Genomic DNA, 25,050 nt, shown 5'->3' on the forward strand with positions numbered 1-25,050 from the left:
TTGTCAAATGTCAATTTTCCTTTGTTTTTGTAGCCAAAAGGTAAAGGCAAATCTCTGTATGACAATGTCTATGAATACCTGAACTTGGAAGAACGTGAATACTTTGGATTAAGTTTTTATGACAAAAATGATAATTTGGTAAGTACCTGTTTGTATTTAAACTATAACAAGTTTGAAACAAGGTAAGAATTGCATCCTGCTGTTCTGGTACTCAAGATCAAATTGAAAATGAAAGTTACAAAATTTAAGAAACAATAACATATAGAAAATTAGTTAAAGAAGGTAACTGTTTACTTTTTACCACCACATCAGGATGCAGCTCAAGTTACTTTGGTGTTATTTTAGAAAGACCTTTGTCTTTGTTGTGCAGTTCAGATCTTGAACTTTGTTTCGATTATCTGAAAGTACAATATATTTTTGAGGCATTAATTTAGTCTCAAGAAAGTAGTGAAGCATGGGCTAATCTTATTCTCCACATCTGAATTAAAATGGCTCAGGGCATTGAAATTTTTTCTAGAGAATTCTCCAATATTCAGTCCAGATAAACCTATATAAATGTAATTGAAAACAAGGCCTCAGAAAATGTATTGTACACGTGAATAACTTGCCAAATTAGAGTTGATTTCACAAATTACATTTGACACATGTGGCTTCCCATGAATTGTTTAAGCACATGGACTTACACCTAGAGGAAACCAGTTGGTCTCCACAAACTTTTCCAGTGATAATCAGACAGGTTCATTGCAAATCACAACTGTTTTCCATCTCAATATACCACCTGAAGGAATAACTGAGTTTTAAAATTTCATTAGTTGGGTGATCATGAAGTTTATATTTAGATTCCATCATTTTGGAAAAAAAATTAGTCTGGCAACAGTCAAGCTTTGTACTTATAAGATATGCATGTAGATTATGGATGTAGATATAACATTCCAAAGTGCTTGCCTTTTCTCATGAATGTGAGTAAATATGAGTGTTGGAAATAAATAAGTAGATAAACAAAGTAGTGAATTAATGATTTTCTGATGTACGTTATTATGATATGCAACTATATGTCTTTTACATCAATGCTATAGGTGGTTTGCACTTGACCTCATTGCCACCATGTTGGTGGACATAAACAATAGATATCTCACTAGCTCCTTTTGTTCATCCACCAGCATTTGTTCCTTTCACCATTGTTACCCGTGTCTTTAGAGATTGGTTGCAAACCACTGTTATGTGCACCTGTATATCTGTTGTGGTTCAATTTTATCCTTGGTTTAAATTTTATTTTCCATTGTTTTTGGTTATGGTAATGTATGATAATAGGGTTGAAACAATGGAAATAAAATTTAAACCAAAGATAAAAGTGTCCCACAACATACCCAACCCTTGTTTTTTTTTTTACATGTCATAGACATAAACAGATACCATGTTATTTTTGTAGAGACACATCTGAGTCTCTGTTTACTGTTAGTGCAGCCATTTCCTTTTCATGATATGTCTGTTGTTTGGTGCAGATTCAAAGCTAACTTGAAGTGCTAAATTTGTCAGAATTTTTTTTGGACTTTGATCGCATGGTGTGGAAATTCTGTCATCATATGTCTTAATTTCCCCAAAATAAATTTATATTAAAAAAGTAATGAAAAATAATTTTTTGATAAATGTTAATAGTGCAATGATTTGATTTGTGTTCTGGTAGAAGAAAAACTCAAATTTTAGTTACATACTTTGATTTTTATAGAAGCTGATTATCTTATCCTCAAAAACCAATAGTTTGCATTGTAAAGCCAATATGTACTTAAGTATACCATTATGTAAATACACAAAATTTTTATGTACACAGCACACAAATGATTTTTTTCCCTTATTTCTCCATCAGGTTAGGATTTTTTTTTTTCATGAAAAAGTGAATATGATGCAGACACCAAAGGTGTTAACACAATATAGTTTTAAACACACACTGCTAAAGGTTTTTTCTCACTTACATTCTGTTCTTGATATTATTTTTGCCCTCAAGCTAATTTTTGTAATCACACTGAACTTATCACAGACAAGATGGCTTCCTCTGTCATTTAGCTCCCCTTAATTTGGTACCTGCAATTAATGTTGTAAGGAAAACAGCTACTTCTCAAGGATTCTATCAGCACTTTTTGCATGTTGTTATGATATTTTTTTTATTTCACCAAAAATCCTACATGTTGTAGTAATGATTTACCAAAGATCCACATTGATTTGCTTGTGCTCAGAGAGATAATTATTTGTTTTTATTTTTATTTTGATATGAATAAAATATTGCCAAGAAGGGATGAGTGTGTATTTTTTCTAAATGATATTAAGATTACATTTCTTCTCTACAACACATGTAGGTACATCAGATGTGCATAGATCTGTGAAGGAGTGTCTTTTATTTAAGTTCAAAGTATTGATTTGAATAAAGTAAGGATATGAAAAAAATAAGAAGAATAGAGAAAAAGGGCTTTTAAGGAACCATAGTGAATATGATTTGTTGGGTTGATGTATAGCAGGGAAGAAGGAAAAATGTTCTGATAGTTTCACCAAGATTTTTTGTTTTAGTAAGAACAAGTCACAGTGTATCTGTCTTTTATTGGGAGGCTATGTTTTCAGCTTTATAGCAGAAGAGCTCATGAACAATGTGCTGGTCATGGCAGTGTGCAAATAAAATTGCTTTTTTTCAGCTTTCCCATCAGACAAGTTGGAACCATTTCCCACCAGCCCAAGGTTCCTCTTATTGCTTATTGGCCTCTCTTCATCTGCTGAGACAGAAAAGTGAAAATTTGTTGCTTGCCCTCTGAGCAAGTGCTGAAACAAATCCACTATCAGTCTGAACATTTTTTATGCTCTCATAATAAGCTACTGAATGCAAGTTATTTACGTGTACAGTGTATTTTGGGGTCATTTAATATGTTGCTCTTGAAACTAGTGGAACATCCACTTCTCTTGTCCATGGAAAATTGCTTGCAAAATTTAGCTTTGCCCCTTATCATTCCCCATGAGTTTTTCTTGTGTTAAATAATTTACTTTATTATTTAGTCATTATTTATTTGTTTATTATTTATTTGTCTGATTTTCAATTGTTTTATTAAAAAAATGACTGTATTTCAACTATGACTTTCAGTTTTGGCTTGATGATATTAAGCCCTTAAACAAGCAAGTCAAAGGTGAGTGTGGAGTACAATCTATGTTTATGTAAAAAAAAAGGTTATCGTCCTGCAGTTACTGGTGACAAATAGAGGCTTACTTTTAGGTTGAAGTGTACCATAGCTGATGAAACTCTTACCACATACCTATACATTGTAAATCTTTTTTTAGATCTCCGTTCAACGCTGTTTAGATTTTGTGTAAAGTTTTATCCACCAGATCCAGCAAGTCTTCAAGAGGAATACACAAGGTACAGTACATGTATCTTCTGTACACTTGATTACGAATACATCTTTGGACATACTGACAGTATTTCAATCTCTTTTGGTGGTTTGAATTAATGGCCCACGCAAAGAGTTCACATTGATGCAATTTACAGTATTTTTGGAAGGTGGTATTTTAGAGTTGAGGTCGATTATCATTTCTTTTATCTCAGTCGGCAGTGTCTGGGTTTTATGATAAAGAGGTATTCCTACATACATGTAAAGCTGTACTTGAACACACATATTCACTTTTCAGATACGAGTTTTAAGTATGTCTCTATCTTCAGAGAACTCAGAATTGACACTGTAATGTTGAAGGCCTGGTTGTAACTGATTTGTTCATTTTACATGTATTTAGGTTATACAGACTTAATTCTAACAGTTAAATTTGATTTTACAACTTACTGATTTTGCATTTTATGCCCATAGGTATTTGTTTGGTCTTCAGATTAAGAGAGATCTTCTAAGTGGAAGGCAAGTTTTCATCCTTTTTCCTTTTTCTTTTGTTTTTTCTTTTTTTCTCATTGTGGTCCCCTTACACAATTTTATTTGTTTGCATGCTTGGTCTATGGTAGCTATTACCAGCAGTATTGGTAATAGCTGGTAATTGTCGGACACTAGTGGCTAGCAACAACTTAGATGTCATGACAATTTCAGTTTGTTTACTAGCTAAACTGGCCAGTAGAAATCGAAAACCACTAACCAAAACTAAATTTCTAATAGTATGTGGCTAGTTGGCTACTGTTAGTGTCGAGTCCTGAATTTTTTTCTTCTCTTCTCTTGCCTCTTTTGTAGTAAGGATAGTATTATTATTAACCCATTAATGGCCACAGCTTTTGTGGAAAACTGTGTTTTGAAGCTAGTCAAGCAGATTTCGGGTCACAGTTGTGGTTTTAAAAGCTCAAACTTACCAAAAACCCCTTGACAGCTCGAGTGTTCAACGGCCTTTCGATCCAAATGCAAAATGGCAGCCTGAAAATCTCGGGCACATGCAGAAAGACATAGTTTTTGGGTTGAAAAGTCATGCCCCACTTACGACTTTTACTTTTCTCTCTTTCTCCTGCTCTTTTTTTCCCCTCTCCTTGCCTGAAGTTTCTCCTCACTTGCTGGAAATTGAGTAGGCTTCATTTTGGTGTAGAGATTTTTCAGAAACTACTCATCATTTTCAAAGCACATGCTTGGAAAGGTAGGTGGGTAATGAAACACGATTTTCGTGCAGATTTTCAGGTCAAAGTGACACGGTTTTTTGGCTATTCCTCCAATCTCCTTCACTCAATTGCGCTCATTCTGGTATCATCTGTAAGATATTTTCAACCTGTTCAAGTATGTGCTCAAATTCGTGCTCCAGGGTTAAAAGTGATGACATCACAAGGCGTTGAAAGGGTGTGGGTCCCCATGGGCGCACTGGACGTCAATAGGTTAATCTGTATCCCCTTTTAACATTTCAGATTAAAATGTTCAGAGAATACAGCAGCCCTTCTGGCATCGTATGTTGTTCAGGGTATGTATAACTTGAATAAAGGCTGATAGTTTCTAAAGAAACTCTTAGGGGCTGCACCAGTGGGGGTAATGAAATAATTTGGATATATCAACAAAGTTGAAATGGTAAATTGGCCACCGTAACGATTACAAAAGCTGACCTTTTGAGCATTAACCCTTCGTCGGAGCGAAAAGAGGAATTGTGGGTTGTGTGTGCTTTTAAAGGCAGAAATTGGAGCTACGTTATTGGTGGGAACATGACAATGAGAAAAACGCAAATAAATTAGTGGAATGAAAAGCATTCGTTGATCCCTGTGGGATTTAGTTGCCATGTTCCCGCCAATAACGTAGCCCCATTTTCTGCCTTTAAAAGCACACACAACCCACAATTCCTCTATTCGCTCCGACGAAGGGCCATCCTCGGAGACCCAGGGGCTGTGAGTCGATTTCAAGTTAGGGCAGAAGAGCCCCTGGGGACATTGTCTTGCAAGACTAGTTCCAAACGGTTGCAGTCGTTCTGGCGTCTGATTGGTGCCAGAAAATCTTTGTGTTTTTGTGCCCAATCAGAGTGAAGTGCGCTTTAGTGTCCTTTCGTGTGTTTTAACATGGACACAAACAAGAAGCTCAGTTCCTTGCCATGTTTGTTAGGGCTGTACAAAGGAGATTTGCTCGAGGTGTAAAGTTTCAGTCTCAGCACACAATGTAAGAGAAATCGATGTGATTGTCCGCAAAAATCTCACCAGAAATTATACTGAATACTTTCGCAGGTATCACAAGATAACGTGTTTAAAAGTTTGCAAGGTTCGTATAAAACACGATGGTTGCAGGTGTTGATATGTCACTTTAAATGTTAAACGAGATTTAAGCTTAAATCTTTCTAGATTTTTTGTATAATTTGCTGTGACTGAAACTTTGCCAATCACGTGAAGTTATTTCGTCACCCAGGCCACGCAGGTATGTTGAGCAACTGGCGCTTACACAGCTTTCTGTGCGTGCCAAAATCTAATCTTTGCTTTGTAGTAAAGTCTTTCACAATTTGGCCAAGGTTGCTGAGAACATTAAGTTCGTGGACGACCTCCAGCAAGCGCTTAGAGTAAGCTTAGCTGTGTTTCCAGTTAGCTAATTAAAATCTGAACAAAAACTTATTATCGAGAACATCCTGGGAAGGAGAGATGTTTTCGGACAGTTACCGAAGGGGTTTAGAAAGAGCTTCATCTTTCAACTGAGTGTTCAAATTCTTGGGCTCGAAAGGCCACGGATTCTCTTCTAGTCCCTGGGTCATTGTCATTTCGCCTCTTTTGTCGATTGAAGACCAAGTTAAATACCTTTGATCAGTACCTTAGAAAATCAGTTGATCGATGCTGCTTTCATTTGGGAAAACAAAGCCAAAGACCAAGAAATATTGGATGGAAATGGTGGGTTTGCTTTATTGTAAATGTCAGCTTAGTACAGGGCCATCTACCCACATTTAATAAACAAAAGTTTCCACACGCGCCTAGCTTTTCTTTTTTTTCAAGCAAAGATTAGATCAGATTTTGGCATGCACAGAAAGCTGCGTAAGCGCCAGTTGCTCGACATACCTGTGTGGCCCATGCGACGAAATAACTTCACGTGATTGGCAAAGTTTCATTCACAGCAAATTATACAAAAAATCTAGAAAGATCTAAGCTTACATCTCGTTTAACATTTAAAGCGACATATCAACGCCTGCAACCATCTTGTTTTATATGAACCTCGCAAACTTTTAAACACGTTCTCTTGTGATACCTGTGAAAGTATTCAGTATAATTTCCGGTGAGATTTTTGCGGACATTGTGATCGATTTCTCTTACATTGTGTGCTTAGACTGAAACTTTTCACCTTGAGCAAATCTCCTTCGTACGGCCCTAACAAACATGGCAAGGAACTGAGCTTCTTGTTTGTGTCCATGTTAAAACACACTAAACGACACTAAAGTGCACTTCACTCTGATTGGGCAGAAAAACACAAAGATTTTCTGGCACCAATCAGATGCCAGAACAACTGCGACCGTTTGGAACTAGTCTTGTAAGACAATGTCGCCAGGGGCTCTTCTGCCTTAACTTGAAATCGACTCACAGCCCCTGGGTCTCTGAGGATTATGAAGGGCTAACGCTCGAAACATTAGCTTTTGTAATTGTTACAGTGGCCAATTTACCATTTCAACTTTGTTGATATATCCAAATTATTATGTATAACTTGATCCCATTAGTTTTCAAGCTGTCTAACATTAGGAGAGGCTTCAAGTTTATCTGGAGGTTTTAAGCGAACAACTTTTTAATTCCAGATTCATGTCTGAAAAAACTACAATGTACCATGCGGTTTAGTCTCTCTAGCAGCCGTTTATTTGGATGTCGCGCAACGCTCCCCCAAAAAGAATGGCTGCTGACAACTGAACTACATTCCTTTCTCCGAATTGGCCAATCACAGCTCGGGTTCCATTTTTAGGAACCTTTTCACGCCAGACTCACGTTTTGAGACTCGTCCAATCAGATATCGTTTTCTATCGCGATCCTCGTGTGGAAAACACAAGACAAATGGCAGTGCTTGAAGGAGCTTTTCGCAAAGCCTCGTCAAAGTTCAAAATTTTCGAGCTTAAAGCTCACCAGAAGCTTGCAATTAAAAAAGTTTTAGTCGAGAAAGAAGATGTTTTTGTTAATTTGCATACAGGATCCGGGAAATTGTTAATATATCAAGCACTCCCACTCGTGTTTGACCATGTTACCGATGAAAGTGGTCATGTTGCTATTGTTGTTGCGTTGTACCAACGTGCAGAAACACTCGATAATTCGGGCCGATTTCCTGTACCGGTGATAAGAAGCCACAAACATAACTAATCGGGTTCGCTCCAGCTAGCAGCGGACTGGCAAATGAAGAAGTACAAGTAGTGTAGGAGACGTTTGCCGACCTAAATTGCAGTGTTCTCGAAGCTTCGCCCGGTTTGTTGACGGCAAGCACACGCTTTTTTCCTCCTGATCTCCATCTGTAAGTCGAAGCAATCGTTTAGCCCTTGCCCTAGATTGAAAGGCGTCTTGTATTTCCTTTTGATTATTGATGTAATTTACTGTTTCTTATATATTCTGACTTTTATAATCTGTAGTAACCTCTTGAAATAGTGCGAATAAAGAGTTTCAGTTCAGTTTTTAGCTTCTTCTACTTTCTCAGTTGCTCACTGAAACTTTAACAACCGCTCAAACAATCTAGCGTTCATGTCGTTGATGTAGCAGTTGATGTCTATGGTAAGCGTAGATTCTATAATTTCAACGAAATTGTGAGAAGTTTTTCCAAAAATATATACTCTATCTTTACCAGGGCACAACAATGAACATGTGAAACATTTCGAGCTCTCATCGACAAATTTCTTTAGTGTTTTTCCCAACATCCACATTTTCGCGTGAAACCTTACGTCATTCAGATTTTCTGGTATGTGATTGGTCTGTTCAATAGACCGCGACCAAACTGCAAGGACAATGAGAAAGGAATGTAGTTCGGTTGTTAGCAGCCGTTCTTTTGGGGGAGTGTTGCGTGACATCCAAAAAAAAAATGGCTGCGAGGGAGACTACATGCGGTTGGGATAGGGTCTCTTCATCTTGAGACAGCAATTAATTTTCTCATGTCTCTCATGCAACTAAAAGCGTCTCAATTTTTTTTCAATTTCAAAAATAGAAGATGGAAATTGTATGCAACTGATGAAATATGTACAGTGGAATCCCGATTTCTCGAACCCTCGGTTTCTCGGACCTCCCGATATCTTGAACCAAACCTTGTTTCCCTTGGATTTGCTTCACTTGTAATTTCACCCCCGTTTTCTCGAACTCCCAATTTCTCGAACCAATTTACATTTTCCCTGGGGGTTTGAGAAATCAGGATTCCACTGTATGTTAAGGGATATCGCTAAGTTTGAAGCAGCGGTTAAAGTGGAGATATGTACATGTAGGACTGGAAGTACGTAGTGTAATATGCAGCCAAGTGTAACTCATCAAGGATCAACATCTTTACTCATACCATTTGACCCCTAGGAGTGACTAGCATCTAATTTCTCCTTACAATATCACCCCTGAATCACACATTATGGTCAGGAGAATTAAGGAAATGATCACCAACTGTAATGGCTCTTGATTGTTAAAGAAATTCTCCTTGTCAGCACCTTAAGAAATGTTTGATTTAATCACTTTCACCAGAGTGTGGTGAGGGTCGCACAACAGAGCAAGGCTCCTTATTAAGTGCGCCCTATATCCCACCCATCCCACCCCAGGGGAGGACATCCATCACACAGTAATCTCGTGTGTGGGAAATTAACGTCTCCTACCCCAACCCTGCAGGAGACGGGACCTCCATTTATTCGTCCCTATTAATCGTTTGGGAAATAGTATGGAGAATATGCATACTGATGTTAGGGTGTAAAGGGTTAAGTGAGCTCAGTCATAACAGGTGTTTAATGGTTATGGCCCCTATTGACAGCTCTGCATGTTCTTCCTTTTTTGTAGGTGAACTTGGTGATTATGATTCCGTGTCATGCAGACAAGGATATTTGTCAGAGTTTCAATTTTTCCCTGGCCAGGTATGTTTGCTAGATGTTGTGCATAAAGTTTATTTATATGGCATTCCTTGTTAAAATCCATGTGCTTTTTACGGGTATTCTTCCAGATATAAAGTTGATTTGTTTATCTCCTGTGTTTTCTAACTCTTTTCAGACAGCTGACTCAGAAAAGAGAATATCAACTTACCACAAAGAGCACAGGTACTAATTACTTTTTTTTCCCAGTCACAGGTTGGGTTTTTAAACTCAAGTACATGTACATGATAGTTAATATACATTATAGATTATTATTATTTTGTCTTCAAAAAATGGTTCTCATTGATAACATGTTTCTCACAATGCTAACATAACCAAGGATACCAACATTTCATTTTCATTGTTGACATTTAAACAGTACCAAGAATACAGTAAATGGTTTGAAGCATGGAGTCATATGTGAAAGTGAGTGTAGTCCTGAGAAGGATTGTTGTGGTTAGAAGTGATCTACAAAGTATATGAATGTTGAAACATCAATTGCTACCACTGACAGTTGTTCTCAGGGCCACACATGAATGATCAGACTACACTATCAGTGCCTAGAATTCTTAGAGATGAGTAGCAATGCCAGGTTTTCCTGTTTTGTGCCCACAGTGCTGTCAGTTATTTTGACAAAGGACTTGGGTGATTAAAGAAAATCTAAATTATTTGATGCATATGCATTTATGTACATGCACAGTACGTAGCCAATACCAGTCTTACATGTACTTTGTATTTTACATTCACACATGTACATTTACAATTCACGATTCAAAAACTTGTATAATGATTTATGATACCCCTCAAAAGTGAGTTGAGAGTCTTGACATCAATACTTAATGCTTGATACTATTGAGAATCGAGGATCAAGATTTGAGGCTCAAGTATTGAACATCAAGGACGGAAAAGCGAGGATCAAGATACTCAAAGAACTACTCGATACGCAGTATAGAGAAAACTATTTGATTATTGCATGCAAAACGATTGTGAAGGACAAAGCACTTGACATGTGGATCTTCTTTATACACACAGACAGCTCATAGATATGTGAATATTTTCATATTGACTAAGACTGGAGCTTTAGCTGTGCCCTGTCTAAGTGTTGATGATATTTAATAAAACGTGCATTACATTTTATATTTACATCTGCAAAACTTAATTTTAGGACACTTGAACTTTGAGTGTCGCAATACGTTGTTTACATTCAGCTGTACAAATACTGTAATTTCTGGCCGTTTACCCGCCTGCGGGTTACGTGACAATCTTGAAATCTACTGGCAGTTGAAAAAAATTCTCATCTACCTGGGTGTCCACCTCTCAGATGAATTTTATTGTATTAAGAGTGCTACAAAGTGGCACGAAAACATGATGCTGACTCGAGTTTATTTCAGTTAATTAACTGTGCGACAAAGCAATTTTTATTGGCATGTGTGTAAACAAAACCTTGATGGTGACAAAAATAATCCAAGGATAACTGGCACATCAGTACCATATTTCCAGTTAACACTAGTTTGAGCTGAAGAGAATTTTCCCATTTTAATGGACTTGTTAGGCCTAGTAGAACTGGAGATATCGATTTTTTTGAGAAATGAACAAATCGACATGGTGCTGAACGATTGCTTGCACAAAATGTGGCCACGAATTTGCATTCTGTCAAGTATGAAACATTGTGAGCCCTTTTGTACAAATTTCCTTTGCTTTTGAGGTGTAGGTTATCCACCAGTGCAGGAGTCTGTTAACTTTTTTTTTTTGCCACATGCAATAATTGGCCAGTGTGGGTAATCGGCGGTGTGGGTAAACAGCCAGAAATTATGGTCACAGTTTATTTGAGCCCAGGTTTCCTTTTTGTGAGGATGTTTGTGAATAGCTCATCTGTCATTTTGTCTTGATGTAGGTTTTAAAGTATGATGTAATGTACATTTCTAGTGTCAGGAGCACACTTCACCTTGATTACAAATTTCTACTGCTGTAGAACTGTGGAGCATGCTGTATTGTTAGGACATTACAATTAAATATTTGATAGGTTGAAATATTTATGTGTATTGTACATCATTTTCCTTTGTTTTTTTAGGGGTCTGTTGCCTGCTGATGCTGACTACAACCTCTTGGATGTAGCAAGAAGACTAGAGATGTATGGTATGATACTTTATCCTGCCAAGGTAAGACATTCTGGGGAGTTGCTGAACATTTTAGTTCTGAATTGAATGGAAAGAAAAAGAATGGAAGAAAAAATAAACTAATTTTACTTAACAATGACATTAAATAGAACTCCTTCAAGACATTACTGTGAATCTAAATCTCTACCCACCCCCTGCCCTCCCCCCCAGAAGTACCCATCCTTTGTGCAGTAACAGAGTGATATACTACATTTTTATTCCTTGCAGGACAAAGATGATGTTGAACTTTTCCTAGCAGCAGCTCATATGGGAGTCTGTGTATTTCAGAATGGGGCGAAAATCAATACATTTTCCTGGTAAGTACACGACTTGTCAGGGATGTAGATAATAGCCAGAAGCCAGAAAAATTACCCGGCTGTGAACGTAATTTTTCCGGCTGTAAAGCACTACTTCTTTCTATAAAATCTTTTTAAATGTTGTCAGAAGATTGTTATTTATTTATTTTGTTCATTTACATCTTCACTGCTGTCTTACCTGAACTGAAAGGATTGTAAACACTCCATTTAGTGCGGCAATATATCGCATCATTCGCATCGCATCGTCCATTTTCCAGGCTCAATGGCCAGCGGTATTTATTTCTTCATGTATGGGAAATGATGAATGCCCTTGATTTTGCTCCTAGAAACAAGGAAAATGCATCTCCAAGAGTATGCATTTTCAAAATTTCCTGGGGAACATGCCCCCAGACCCCCCTAGGTATAGCATGCCAAAGGCACACCAGGGTGGGCTTTCAGCCCAAGTACCCGCCTATCATTGCTAGATTTCTGCTTGTTAAAAACTTTAGCTACATCCCTGCTTGTACATCTACTCATGGTGTTTTCTCTACGTTGAAGTTCCTAATCCTGCTGTCAGGACCCCTCACCTTTCCCCCTTTGTCACTCAAATAATAGATGAGGAAGTAGGTTTTTAATGGTTTTGTTGATAATGTGTGCCCACTGATTATAGATGTATTTCATCTCTGTTTCAGGGCAAAAATAAGAAAGCTTAGTTTTAAGAGAAGAAGATTTCTTTTGAAGCTCCATCCAGAAATCTTTGTAAGTCATAAATTAGGACCTGGCGTCTTGTAGTTGTATGCGTACAGCTATAGGGTTATTATTCAAATGAGTTTTAAAATTTATCTTGAATTGTTCTAGTTTTGCTCTATTTGCTCTGTGATTAGTCTACATTTAGAAAATGCACATCATAGTCCAAACCAGGTGGATGCAAAACTCTAACCAATTCCTACAATAGACTTTACTTCTTGTGTTTTACCATTTGCTTCATTTGCTCTGTGATCAGTCTAGAAAATGCAAGTCAGTCTAAACCAGTTGGATGCAATTTGCAAAACTAAAACCAATCCTTACTTAACTGCTTGGGCTTTAAGTTTGCCTATTTTAACTTCTTGTTTTTCTTAATGATTGGCACTGATTACTTTGATTTTGTTTTTTTGACACAGTCCAAAAATTTCTCTGCTCAAACCTATTAAATATTTTTGGTGCATTCTAATTGTGTTCCTTTTTATCTTAGGGCCATTACAAGGATGTTGTAGAATTTCTAATGGCAAGCAGGAATGCATGTAAAAGTTTTTGGAAAATTGCAATAACCACACATGCTTTCTTCAGGTAGTTCATTAAGGTGTTTAACTGTAGTTTTTCTCGAATACCAGAGAAATGTGGATTGTCAAATTTAATTGTTTAACCCTTTACCCCTGACATCAGTAAGCATATTCTCTATACTGTTCTCTATACATTTCATAAGGTGCTGACAAGGAGAATTTGTTTAACAATCAACAGCTCCTTAAGGTGGTGATCATTTACTTAATTCTCGTGACCTTAATGTGTGATTTAGGGGTGATATTGTAAGGAGAAATTAGATGTGAGTCACTCAGGGTCAAAGGATTAAATGTGCTCAGTTGAAGCACATCTTTTGTTTTTACATTGAAACTTGCTTTAAAATGAGTCTCTCATAGTTACAGCAGTGACATACATGCAAGGGAGTGTTTTGTAATACAGTTGAACCTCTCCACAATGGCCACCTTAAGGACAGAAGATAGTGGAAGGGGTAAAATGTGTGGACAGCTGGACGAGACCAAAAAAATGGCCATTGTAAAGCGGTGGCCATTAGTGGAGGTTGGACTGTATCACTTTTGCTCTGATACAATTATACAATTAATCTATGCTAAATAAAACTCTGTGGATCACATTCTAAGTACATTGATATTTTTTGTACAAAACTGAATGACTGCAGAGAAAGGAAAGCACATTTAATTGACTTGTTTTCTTGTAGACAAAATGTAAATACTCCAGTTCCCAAGTCTCGTCCAAGAATCCTCAGCAGAGGCTCATCATACAGATACAGTGGAAGAACACAGAAACAAGTCATTGAAGGATGTCGAACAACTTTCAGACAACAACCTCTGTTCCAAAGGTTTGTTTCTTTGATCTGTTGGTCAAAAGTACACAAATGTTACTGTATCTGTTAATCATCACAGCATAAATTTAACACTGCATACACCAGGTATATTGACAGTGCCAGCAATGACTATATATACACAGTAATACTTCTTCCCAGACAGGTATCAATAATTATACTGTCATGTATGGTGGCTGTGTGGTTAGTGTTGGGAGGTGCAAATTAGAGTTCAGCCCTTGAACCCTTGCCTTGTCATTGTGTCGAGTTCTGGGGCAAGATGCTTAATTTTCTCAGTGTCTTTTCCATCCAGGCGAGGAGAATTGATGGAAACAAGGATTAGCTTCAGCTAGATTAGGACTTGACAAATGTACTTGTACTTGTCCATAAGCAGATTAAGGACTTGGCTTGTACTTTTACATTTATATGCTGACCCTGCACAGGTGGAGATCATCAATTTTTTGTTTTTGTTTGAGTTTTCCATTAATGTGAATCATAATATTTTTCCCCTCAGATCACAAAGCATGAAAACACCCACAAGACACAATTCTATGGGAAACTCATCACAGCCATCACCTATGTTTTTTTCTGGGCTAAGTGAGAACACACCACCAAAGCCACTTATACCTCTCCAGGAAAAACGGCCGTTATCCTCAAATGGACCAACAACAAGTATTGTGCACAGAGAGAGCCCACAGGAAACTCCACCTGTGGAGGACTTGGTCACTGAGCCATTACCTGAAAGGAAGGGTTCCATTCCACTCCAAGATCTTGATGAAGAACCGGACATGATGAGGGAGGAGTCGGATACACCGTCAGAAGCTCAATCAGAGGCAGACCTAGAGTGGCAAGCTGAACCGCTTGAAGTAGCTACTGTGAGCATCAATGAGGCTGTTGTAAATGTGCAGGAATCTGGACAAACAGCAGATGATAAAGCCAGAGAGGCTGTGGAGAATGTTGATGAGGAATTAGAACATGGTACACCTCTGAATTGTTACAGTGGAGGTGATGATCACAATGTTGAAGAGAAGGTTTTGATTCCAGAAGGATGTGTGCGCATCGAGTATCAACCACAACCCAAACCACCATCACCTGTGGAGGTGAGTGATGTTGACACAATGTCACCTCCACCACCCTCTCCTCCCCCACCACCAGAAGATGATGAAGATGATGAGATTCCAGGAGAGATCAGAGATGAAGGCGTTGGTCAGGAATTTCCATCGCCGCCACCAGAACTATTACCCTCACCACCACCCGAGTTGTTAAATGACTTTGAAAAGTAAGTTGATTTATTTAAAGGCTAGTGTAAGTGGTTTCTGTAAACATACACAAGTACATTGAAGACAGGGTTTTTGTTTTCACTTACCAAGGACATATTCGTGACTAAGTAAGGCAGAATGGCAGTCTAAAACTCTGCCTTTTGATGTAAGGGTAATTGGACCTTTCAGTGGAGAGAGAGTAAAGTCAGAAAAATAAAAAAAAAGGAGGAAAGAAATAGCTTGAAATAATTTCTGATAGTGTGTTAAGACCAGACATCTAGACCCGGCTATGTCCTGATTCCCTCTGTTCAATTCATTCTATTGCTATTGAATTATGAGTTTGAGGAAAACTATCACTCTATCAAATGGATAGAGCGCTGGACTGTTGTGCGGGAGGTCGAGGGTTCGAGCCCCGGCCGGACCAACACTCAGGGTCTTAAAAATAATTGAGAAGAATTTGCTACCTTTCTATAACATCAAGAAATGGTTAGATATTCTAGTCTTCTCGGATAGGGACGAATAAATGGAGGTCCCGTCTCCTGCAGGGTTGGGGTAGGAGACGTTAATTTCCCACACACGAGATTACTGTGTGATGGATGTCCTCCCCTGGGGTGGGATGGGTGGGATATAGGGCGCACTTAATAAGGAGCCTCGCTCTGTTGTGCGACCCTCACCACACTCTGGTGAAAGTGAATAAATCAAATATTATTATGCAATCTTTTAGCTCAGAGGAAGTTGAGCGTCCAATACCTGTTGTTCCATATAATGGTTTCCAAGAGGAAAATCAAAAACTAGATCATAAGGATGAAGAAAACAGGGAAGCAAAGAGAGATTCAGCAAAACTAAACATCACATGCAGCAGCATAGTGACTAAAGTACAGAATGGTGGAGTAACAAGACATGGAAAAGGTGGGTGCAAGTATTCTTGGCACAAAAGATTTCTTCAATTACAGTTTTCACTCTGAGTATGAATGATTGATTTTCAAGATGCATTTCTATGGAGGTTTTGATAACTTTTTCATAAGCAGCTACCAGTGTTGTAAGAGGTGGCTGTAGCTGGAAAAGGGGAAAAGGAGAGGGAAAAAAAAAAAAAGAAAAGAGGAAACCCAAACAGGTTAAACATATGGTGGCAAGGGGTCTCAGACAGAGGTCTCAGTGATAGAAGAGCATTGTTGGTAAAATTAGCAGGCAGTGCAGAGAGCTTGGCGGGTGAATGCTGAAAATTTTAGATGATTGGTCGAAAATTGTTTTTGTCAATGTAGAATGGGTATTAAGAAAGTGAAATGAATACTGGCAGCCTATAAAAGTATTGCAGCAATGGGAGCTGGCAGTTATTGGCAGTGTGGTTTTGTCAGAAGGCTCGATTGTTAAGGGGATTGTTTCATGTAAAACATGTACAGGTGTTTTTAACAAGGCTTAATGATGTTGCATGTTGTACAGCCAACTGGTAGCCATAAGCCATTGTTAGTGACCCGAGGACGTAGTTGCATGTTACATGTATGTGGAGTTGAAGTGTGTGTAGAGGGTATTCAACATTATAACTGTGCTAGCTGGGCAGTGAAAACAGACAAACATGTAGATGAAAATTTCTACATGTAGTTCTTTTCTATTTGCATAAATACTTAGTTTTACAATTATTGTGCTTGTGTATACAGCTGTAGTACACATATGTGGTGGGAATTTTGTTGGAATTAATCTTCATGTGCACGTACAGACCTGTATGTATGTGTATTCTCACCACAGGAAACATGTACCTTTTATGCAATCTGGTACAATTTGATTTGAAAATCAACTCTTTGTTACAGTTGTGATCATGCCATGAAGCAATCAAGTAAAATGACTCTGTTTCAAATGTTAAACAATAATTATGTATTACTGGAATATCAAATTAAAGTAAACCCTGGCATTTTAAGTTTTAAGATGCACTTAAGAATAAACATATTAATAGACAAGTGCTTTTATTTTAAAATAAATTACCATCTGTTGCCATATGAGGTAAAGATTTAAAGGAAAATTGTTAAGTAAATAATTTAAGCTTTTTAAAAACAGTGTAACATTTGTAAAAGACTGATTTACTGATGCTGTATATTGTATATGGTTTAAGAATGCTGTGCATAGCATAAAGAGAAACTTTGTCTCTATTATTGTAAACATTTGCCTTAGTTTGCATTGTCATTCAAATAACTTTGGCCAAAAAGTTTTAACATAATTGTTGGACTAATGACAGTACTGTACATCATCAACACCAAAGTCTGGCAAAAGAAATTGCTGGGATGATTTCAGAACTGCAGTGATTGGGTTAATTGAGGATGCCTTAAGATCATTCTGTACATCATGTATCCATGCATCTCTTACTGTACTTTTAATTACTAACCTGTGTTATTGACACAGTTAATACCTAGTGAAGCAGCAAATTATTTCTCATACTTTTGTTCTCTTTGCTCTGTTTGCATGTATGACATGCTTCTCTGTCATTGAACTATTTTCATTTGCATTCTCTTTGACAAAACTCTTTCTCTCTTAGCTCTTCTTCACTCTTCCTGACATAGTTCTTTTCTTCCTAATCTTTTTCTCTAGATTATGATGAAGTCTGTGGTCCTTGAAGTCAACAAACAACAAACACTGAGTAAACATGGTTTTCAAGATAACAAAGGACATTTTTTGCTAAATGACTTGCTTTGTTGGCCAAGGCTGTATTCAAAACAAAGACCTTTGACTACAGAGTTATATGCACCATAAAGTTCTTAAATCTATGATAAGTAAACTCGGTTTTGGCGGAAATGCAGATGGTTAAAACTATGCTAATAATCCAAAGAATGTCGTCTTTGCTTGAATCAAAAAGCTAATCCATTTCCTGTCTCTGGATTACACTAATGATTGCTCTAACCTAAATACGGCTTAAAAGTTACTGAGGCGTGTCTCCATAAGAAAGCAGACTTAAAACTGACGTGAGATTTCTTAAGATCTTAATCTTTTGTTTATAGTGAATTGTCACTGAAGTAAAACCTCAGGGTTTTACATTATTTTTAGCCCGTCAGACAATAGTAAAGTGGGAGCTGTACACAAAAATGGTTATCTTATTGGGACAAAGGAAACAATTACAGCGTAATATTGTTAACTGAGCTGTAGGAACGTGGAACGTGCTATCAAAGTATTGCTTCTTGAGTATGATATTTGATTAAATGTTTGATACTAGTCAATAATGCTCGAAAGGTATAACTTGTTTGAGTATTTATCGAAGAGTTTATTATGTATATGCAAAGGTGACGCTAAAGAATGAGACAAAACAGAGAAATAATTGAAGTCGCTTTATATTCTTGCAAGTACACTGCATATTACTTCAAGTGCAGCCTTTGAAACAGTGCTTATAGAAGGTTTTGTAATAACTAAGACAATCCAACCAAGAAGTTTTCATTGTTTTGGTTAATTTAGACAGTGATACGCTCAAGGCGATAGGTACATACGTATATATAGTTAGCAATTGACTGGATATTTTCCTCGCGGCTTGGTGAATATCCGCCGCTTTCACCAACACTGAGGTGAATAATTGTTTTTGTATATACCACACAGATACCGAGAAAATGGTATATTTCTTTCAATAATGGTTGGAAAGGAAAGTCTTAACGCGCGATTTTGTCTCATTGGCTGCTCGGAGGTGAAAAGTACTTGTACTCACTTCTGTGGTGTATATTAATTGCATAATGCGCCTAAATGTACATTCGTTTTACTTGCGGAAAATACAGTAATAAGGAGCTAATGTTCCCTTAAATATGTTGTCTTCATTTGTCACTTAGTACATATCAGTTATCATATATATGGCTTTTAGAGTTCTAAGAATAAGGAGCTTGTTTGTTATTTAAAAGTGACAGCTTCAAATAACTGGGCATTTTGATGAGTTTGTTTAACATGAAATGCTTAGATACAGCAGTTCTATTCTAGGTATAGTGCAATCGCTGTCACTACTTTAACAGACTTTCTAATTTTCAGTACCTACCAATGTTTAGGAAAGAGCGTACAGCTAATCATTTTTGTGGAGCTAAAAACTGAAGTTCAAAATTCCGGCACAACTCCAATCTTAAAGAGTGAGAACTTCTTGTAGTTTCATTCGATTTCATGCGCGTTTTTGTAGCGCTCCAGACGAAAGACCTACCCAACTGATTGATGTTCGGTTAACTGAGGTGTGGGATTTAGATAACATAACAACTGGGCTTTAAATTTCTCTTTAGTCACAAAAAATGATGCAACAAGATCGAACTTAGGTTAAGTTTTTTTTCGGTTTGTTTTCGCCCCCCGGGGAACATGCAGAGTTTTGGAGATCCCTTTTCATGAAACTCCTCATTACTCAGGAAGGGTTTTTTTTTTTTTAATTAGATCGTAATGTTAGACTCCCTCGTAATTTTATTTTTAACGACGATAAGAAATTCCCTCGTAATTTGTAACGATGATAAGAAATAAACACATTTTGGGGACATCTGTTAGTTCAAAGGACTGTGATAAACCTGGATACCGGAATTTTGGGCCCCCTCGGCGAACCTTGACTGGGATAACTTTGGCATTATCCTGGATGTCTTGAAACCCTTGGGTTTCTCGATTTGACTAAGTTGAGCTTGGTGAAAGGCCTCGAATCATTAGGTTAGTTCAGATATTTCCTCAACTCAGACTGTTATGGGTTGAAAGGACCAATAAATTATTCGCTAAAATGGGGACTGAATATTGAAACAGCAACATATCACAAAAAGGACACTGTAAAAATGCTTGCTTTCCAACGATATGAGTTACATCAAGTTCAAATTGTCAGTTCCCACTTTTGAGACCATGTACGTTCTTTTTCATTTCGGCGAAGGACGTATTCGCCTTCACCCTGTAGACCTTAGCATTAGAATGCTTATTCCTCATACAGTTTTCTACACATTTTTCATGGTATCGACGAGGAGATTTTATTTGATACGAGCTTCTTTGGAAGGGAATCGCATTGTAAGGAGAAATTCGATTCTAGTCACGTCTAGGGGTGGGGTGGTACATGCGAGTGCGTATCTTCCTTCCGCTGAATCCAAGTAGTGTCTCATTTCAGGTAGCAGAGGGTCTCGTCACAGCACAGACAGCGGGGCAACATCAGACTCTGGTGAAGCAAGGGATACGATGTTTGACGAACTGTCGTCTCCGTTCCGAAGTGACATGGAAACATCTCCCCCAGTGTCCCCCACCACACCGATTTCATTCCCAAAGGGTGCTTACATCTCCAAGGTAAAAGCTGAAATGTACTCAATTTACTGAATGGCGGAAAAATATCTGGCTCAAGGTAACGAAGTACAGACCGAGCACAACGAGGTCTTTATCATGATCGAGAGCCAAATATTTTCCCGTCCGGCCTGACCAAACTCGTTCAATGAACATTAATTTTGAAATGACTGCCGCTCTTCTGGGAGTAATTATATTAAATGTATTATGTTGTATTGATCTTTAGGAACTGTACAGTGCGGCTTACAATGTCGCTAGAGAGCTGTTGAACACGGAAAGGACGTATGTATATACATTGACATGTAGTTACGAATATAAACACTGACTCCGCTCCTCACCTTTAGGGAAAAAAGTCATGTAAATCCCTCTTATCTGTCGTTCGGATTTTTTCCTCCTCATTTTTCAATACAACTTTGTTGCCCCGGATTTTATTTTGTATTTTTCTTACATGTTTTATTTTGGTACACAGTGTGCAAAACTAATTATTTATTTTCCTAAATTAATAGATTTGTAAAGGACCTGGAAGTTATTACCATTGTAAGTAGCGAGCTTTATTTCTGTCTTTCTCTTTCTCCACCAGAGATTACGTAACCTCAAATAGTGGTCAATCAATACCTCCTACTACCCAAGCTCGAGGTCCGTACAGTAAGTTATGGACCGAGTTAATTGAAAGGAGGCTCTGTAACTTACAGTATGGCCTGCTAAGACGAAGTTGGCGAGATAGTTATGATATATATCTAGGTTGAAATAGACGGAGATTTCATTTCAAACAATTTGAATGTAGCGGGCTATACAGTGAAATAAATACGGCCCGCTAAATTGACCAATCATAGCGCACGTACAGTGTAGTAACTTAGAGGTATGATTAATTCTTGACTATCGAGGGGCCTGCTTTGCAAGTTGTGTTGAAGTGTTCTTACTGTTATAGTACCGCGTAAATAGAAAACTCGAAGTTATTTGGGAAAATCCCCCACCAGCCTTCGTGGCTGCCCTGTATGTACAAAGGGTGCATCGTTGTTTCGCATGGTCAAGGCGTATCAAATAACTTATCACCTGCTGTTTGCTGTTTTATCAGGCCTTTCGAGATGTTGTTAATGAAGACGGAGTCCTTCCTGAGCCGACAAGAAAGCTTCTGTTTTCTACATTTGATCCAATTTATGATTTCCACTGCTCATTCCTATCCGAGCTCGAACAGCGAATGAACCTGTGGTAAGATCATGTCGTCACTGCATTCTCAGCTTTGCGCTGCGTACAATACAGTACTTCCTAGTTCTACAGCAGTGAGTTTAATTAGTTCAATTTTAAAGATTGTGTCCCTAACTAACTAGAATGCACATGATCATTTGTAGGGTATTTTGGTCCAATTGTTGTTGTCAGCTTTTTTGTTCCTTTGTCAGGATATCATGCGTTTGGGCGTTCCACTGCTGACGGGGGGAAAGAAAACTGCTTCAACGATACTACTGTTGTACACTGTTAGGCAAAGATCGTCAGGTCACTAGATTATCGCTACAGATTTTCGCTGTTGTCTTTTTTAGAAGTTTTTCACTTTAAAGGACATTCCTAAACTCGGATCGATGTTAGTTTCTGCGTAGCTGCTCACCCACCCACCCCTCCCCTAAATCAGCATTAACCCTAACTTGTTATCAGTTGACTGTAGTTGGGTTAGGGGAGGGGTGGGTGCGCAGTTGCTCAGATACTGTTGTTGATCCGTAAAATCGTTGATCTGATGGTGGTGTTATTGTTTTTGAATTTTAAGGAATAAAAGTGGAGCGTCCAAGGCGAACGAGAGTCCAAGAATGGGAGACTTGCTGCTACGTAACATGAAGCAGATAAAGGTAAGCGAGGACCCTATTAGCATATAGCTGGTGCTTTTCTGCTAAAAGGTATAAACGTTTCTCCCATCATGGATGATATTGAAAGTAAGTATGTGCTAAGAAATGTACTGCGTTGAAGGCACGCCCTGATTGGGTACTCAAACTCCCAATATCCTTTGCTTTTCATCTCCGAACAACTCGCACGCAAAAGATTTGCTCACGAAAAATTTTGCAGTTGTTGCAGGAATATATCGGTCACAATCACTTTTTTTGTGCTGTAGTATCTCATTGTTTTAATCTATACTAAAACAACTATTCACCCCCACGTCGGTGAATAGTTGTTAATTATTTCCTGTTCACACTTCAATCGTGGCGATCACGTTCTAAATTCATGTTACATGTGAAAGCTCTGCCGGAGTCACGTTTCACGGACAAGCAATGCTACCCGCAGACTACGTGAAAAACGAAAGGATCCTCTTTTGTCAGTACGTGATAGATAGACAAATAAATGAGTGAAATTGCACTGAAGACTTTGACTTTCACCAAGAACGTCCTTAATTGTCTGCAGAGAGAACCGTCGGTTGCTATGCTTTTTACACATTTTTTTTGTTTGTTTTCATGGGGGTTGTCATAGGTATCTTGCTTGCAAACCCGTTTGGTGGACGGAAGAAACACTCGTGCGTTTGACCGTTTGTCCGTTCTATTTCCTCACTTTTACGGGTTAGGTACGATGAATATATGAAGTTCATATATTTTGAACTGCGGTTATAGATACGTATGATGCACGATCCTCGCAGTAGAGACCGCTATTTATGCAATAGCGAAAATCAGACCCGAACCTATTGCATAAATCAGACCTGACCTATTGTATAAATCAGACCTGACCTATTGCATAAATCAGACCTGACCTATTGCATAAATAGCGCTCTCTGCTGCGAGGATCGTGCATCATACGTATCTATAAACGCAGTTCAAAATATATGAACTTCATATATTCATCATATCTGATTTATCATCACGGGTTTATTACGAATCAACTTAACGGCCTGCTCCCAGATGGCTTGTTAGCTCAATTGGTAGAGCGCTGCATTAGTATCGCAGAGGTCAGTGGTTCGAATCCCGTACAGGCCCGATTTTTTCAGGTCTGATTTTCGCTATTGCATAAATAGCGCTCTCTACTGCGAGGATCGTGCATCATACGTATCTATAACCGCAGTTCAAAATATATGAACTTCATATATTCATCGTATCTGATTTATCATCACGGGTTTATTACGAATCAACGTAACGGCCTGCTCCCAGTTGGCTTGTTAGCTCAATTGGTAGAGCGCTTCACAAGTATCGCAGAGGTCAGTGGTTCGAATCCCGTACAGGCCCGATTTTTTTCAGGTCTGATTTTCGCTATTGCATAAATAGCGCTCTCTACTGCGAGGATCGTGCGTCATACGTATTTTACGGGTTTGTTCATTAAAGTTCTTTAATAAGTTTTTTGTTCCTTTAAGTTGTTGTTTTCCTGTTCATCTCTGCGGGGCAAGTTTGGTTGGGAGACTTCCGATCCTTATGATGTGTACTGTAGTCCGTTTCTGAATTGAATTATTGATTTTTTTGTTTACCAAATCCACCTTTGACTAGCGATACCTACACCACGTGAAGAGACATGACCAAGTGATGCTTGAATTAGAAGATGCAACAAACAACTATAAAGATTTTGAAGTCGCCTACAAAGAGTTCGAGGTATGCTCTTTCTTGATAATTTTTTATGTACCCTTAAACAGATGTGCTACATTTTTTGGTGGCTTATTTGCCCTTTGTTCACTCCTTTCTTTTCTTTATTTTTTTCACAGACTCAAAAAGTTTGTTACCTACCATTCAATGCTTTCATCTTGAAGCCATCACAAAGAATAGTTCATTACAAATCTCTTCTAGAGAGTAAGTTATGATGAATAATATCAGTATATTGTACAGCTAAGGCCATCCCAACGGCCAACTACAAAATATTAAAGGAAGATCAAGATTATTCGAAAGAAACAATAGAAACCTGCGCTGTACAGTTTACTTTCTTCCACAAGGTGCGACCGGGCGCATTTGAATTCTGGTCCCCGTTCTATTTACAAGAGAAGTACTTCTTTCGTCTCGTTCTAGGACTTTTAAAGTTTTATCCCGCCGAACACATCGACCACCAAGACACTCGTAGTAAGTAAACGTAACTTTCTTTTTGCCCTACAACCATTTGGTTCATGAGTATTTCGCTGGTTGAGTCGAGCAAAGACCAAGCGTTATTTAGCTACCTAATGTTTCACTTGAATTTGTTTTTCAAAGCACTGTCCTTCACACCTTATGTTAGCTTTAGGTATTTCCTTACCTACCCTCGACCTGAATCGCGATTCTCTCTTGTGGTTTCTATCAATTTCCTTTTAATTTAGTTCCGGAAATTTGGCTTTAAACCAAGATAACACCATCTTAAGCTGTTAATTCAATGTTTCCTTGGTAGTTCATGTATTTTCATTGAAATTGCGAGGAGACGTTTCTTGTGATTCTGAGTCTTGACGCTGAAGGACTTAATCTCCCCTCTAGTGTGAATCGAATTGTCGTAAAGAATTGGTGTAGTTTATGTGAATTACCAACGCACTTTCCCTTATTGATATTTCTGCGAACTGCCATGTATTTTCAACATGGGAAGTAAAACTCTCTTAACTGAAATCTTGGAATGTATTT

The 25,050-nt window shown here is 38.0% G+C and overlaps 1 protein-coding gene across 1 annotated transcript in view; it reads left to right on the top strand.

The window, feature by feature from the left end:
* Positions 1-25,050, top strand: part of LOC111320756 (FERM, ARHGEF and pleckstrin domain-containing protein 2-like) — a 36,362-nt gene that overhangs the window by 2,627 nt on the left and 8,685 nt on the right. The window contains exons 2-23 of the mRNA XM_022923447.2: positions 34-138; positions 3,122-3,164; positions 3,316-3,394; positions 3,837-3,881; positions 4,856-4,908; positions 9,392-9,465; positions 9,599-9,645; positions 11,531-11,618; positions 11,844-11,932; positions 12,604-12,670; positions 13,143-13,237; positions 13,902-14,042; positions 14,539-15,303; positions 16,008-16,192; positions 20,355-20,527; positions 20,748-20,803; positions 21,028-21,058; positions 21,597-21,730; positions 22,278-22,356; positions 23,968-24,069; positions 24,180-24,264; positions 24,478-24,528. Of these exons, the coding sequence (XP_022779182.2) occupies positions 34-138; positions 3,122-3,164; positions 3,316-3,394; positions 3,837-3,881; positions 4,856-4,908; positions 9,392-9,465; positions 9,599-9,645; positions 11,531-11,618; positions 11,844-11,932; positions 12,604-12,670; positions 13,143-13,237; positions 13,902-14,042; positions 14,539-15,303; positions 16,008-16,192; positions 20,355-20,527; positions 20,748-20,803; positions 21,028-21,058; positions 21,597-21,730; positions 22,278-22,356; positions 23,968-24,069; positions 24,180-24,264; positions 24,478-24,528 (2,587 nt within the window). The remainder of the gene's footprint in view (positions 1-33; positions 139-3,121; positions 3,165-3,315; positions 3,395-3,836; positions 3,882-4,855; positions 4,909-9,391; positions 9,466-9,598; positions 9,646-11,530; positions 11,619-11,843; positions 11,933-12,603; positions 12,671-13,142; positions 13,238-13,901; positions 14,043-14,538; positions 15,304-16,007; positions 16,193-20,354; positions 20,528-20,747; positions 20,804-21,027; positions 21,059-21,596; positions 21,731-22,277; positions 22,357-23,967; positions 24,070-24,179; positions 24,265-24,477; positions 24,529-25,050) is intronic.

The sequence above is a fragment of the Stylophora pistillata genome, chromosome 7, assembly GCF_964205215.1.
Source record: "Stylophora pistillata chromosome 7, jaStyPist1.2, whole genome shotgun sequence".
In the NCBI taxonomy this organism is placed as follows: domain Eukaryota; kingdom Metazoa; phylum Cnidaria; class Anthozoa; order Scleractinia; family Pocilloporidae; genus Stylophora; species Stylophora pistillata.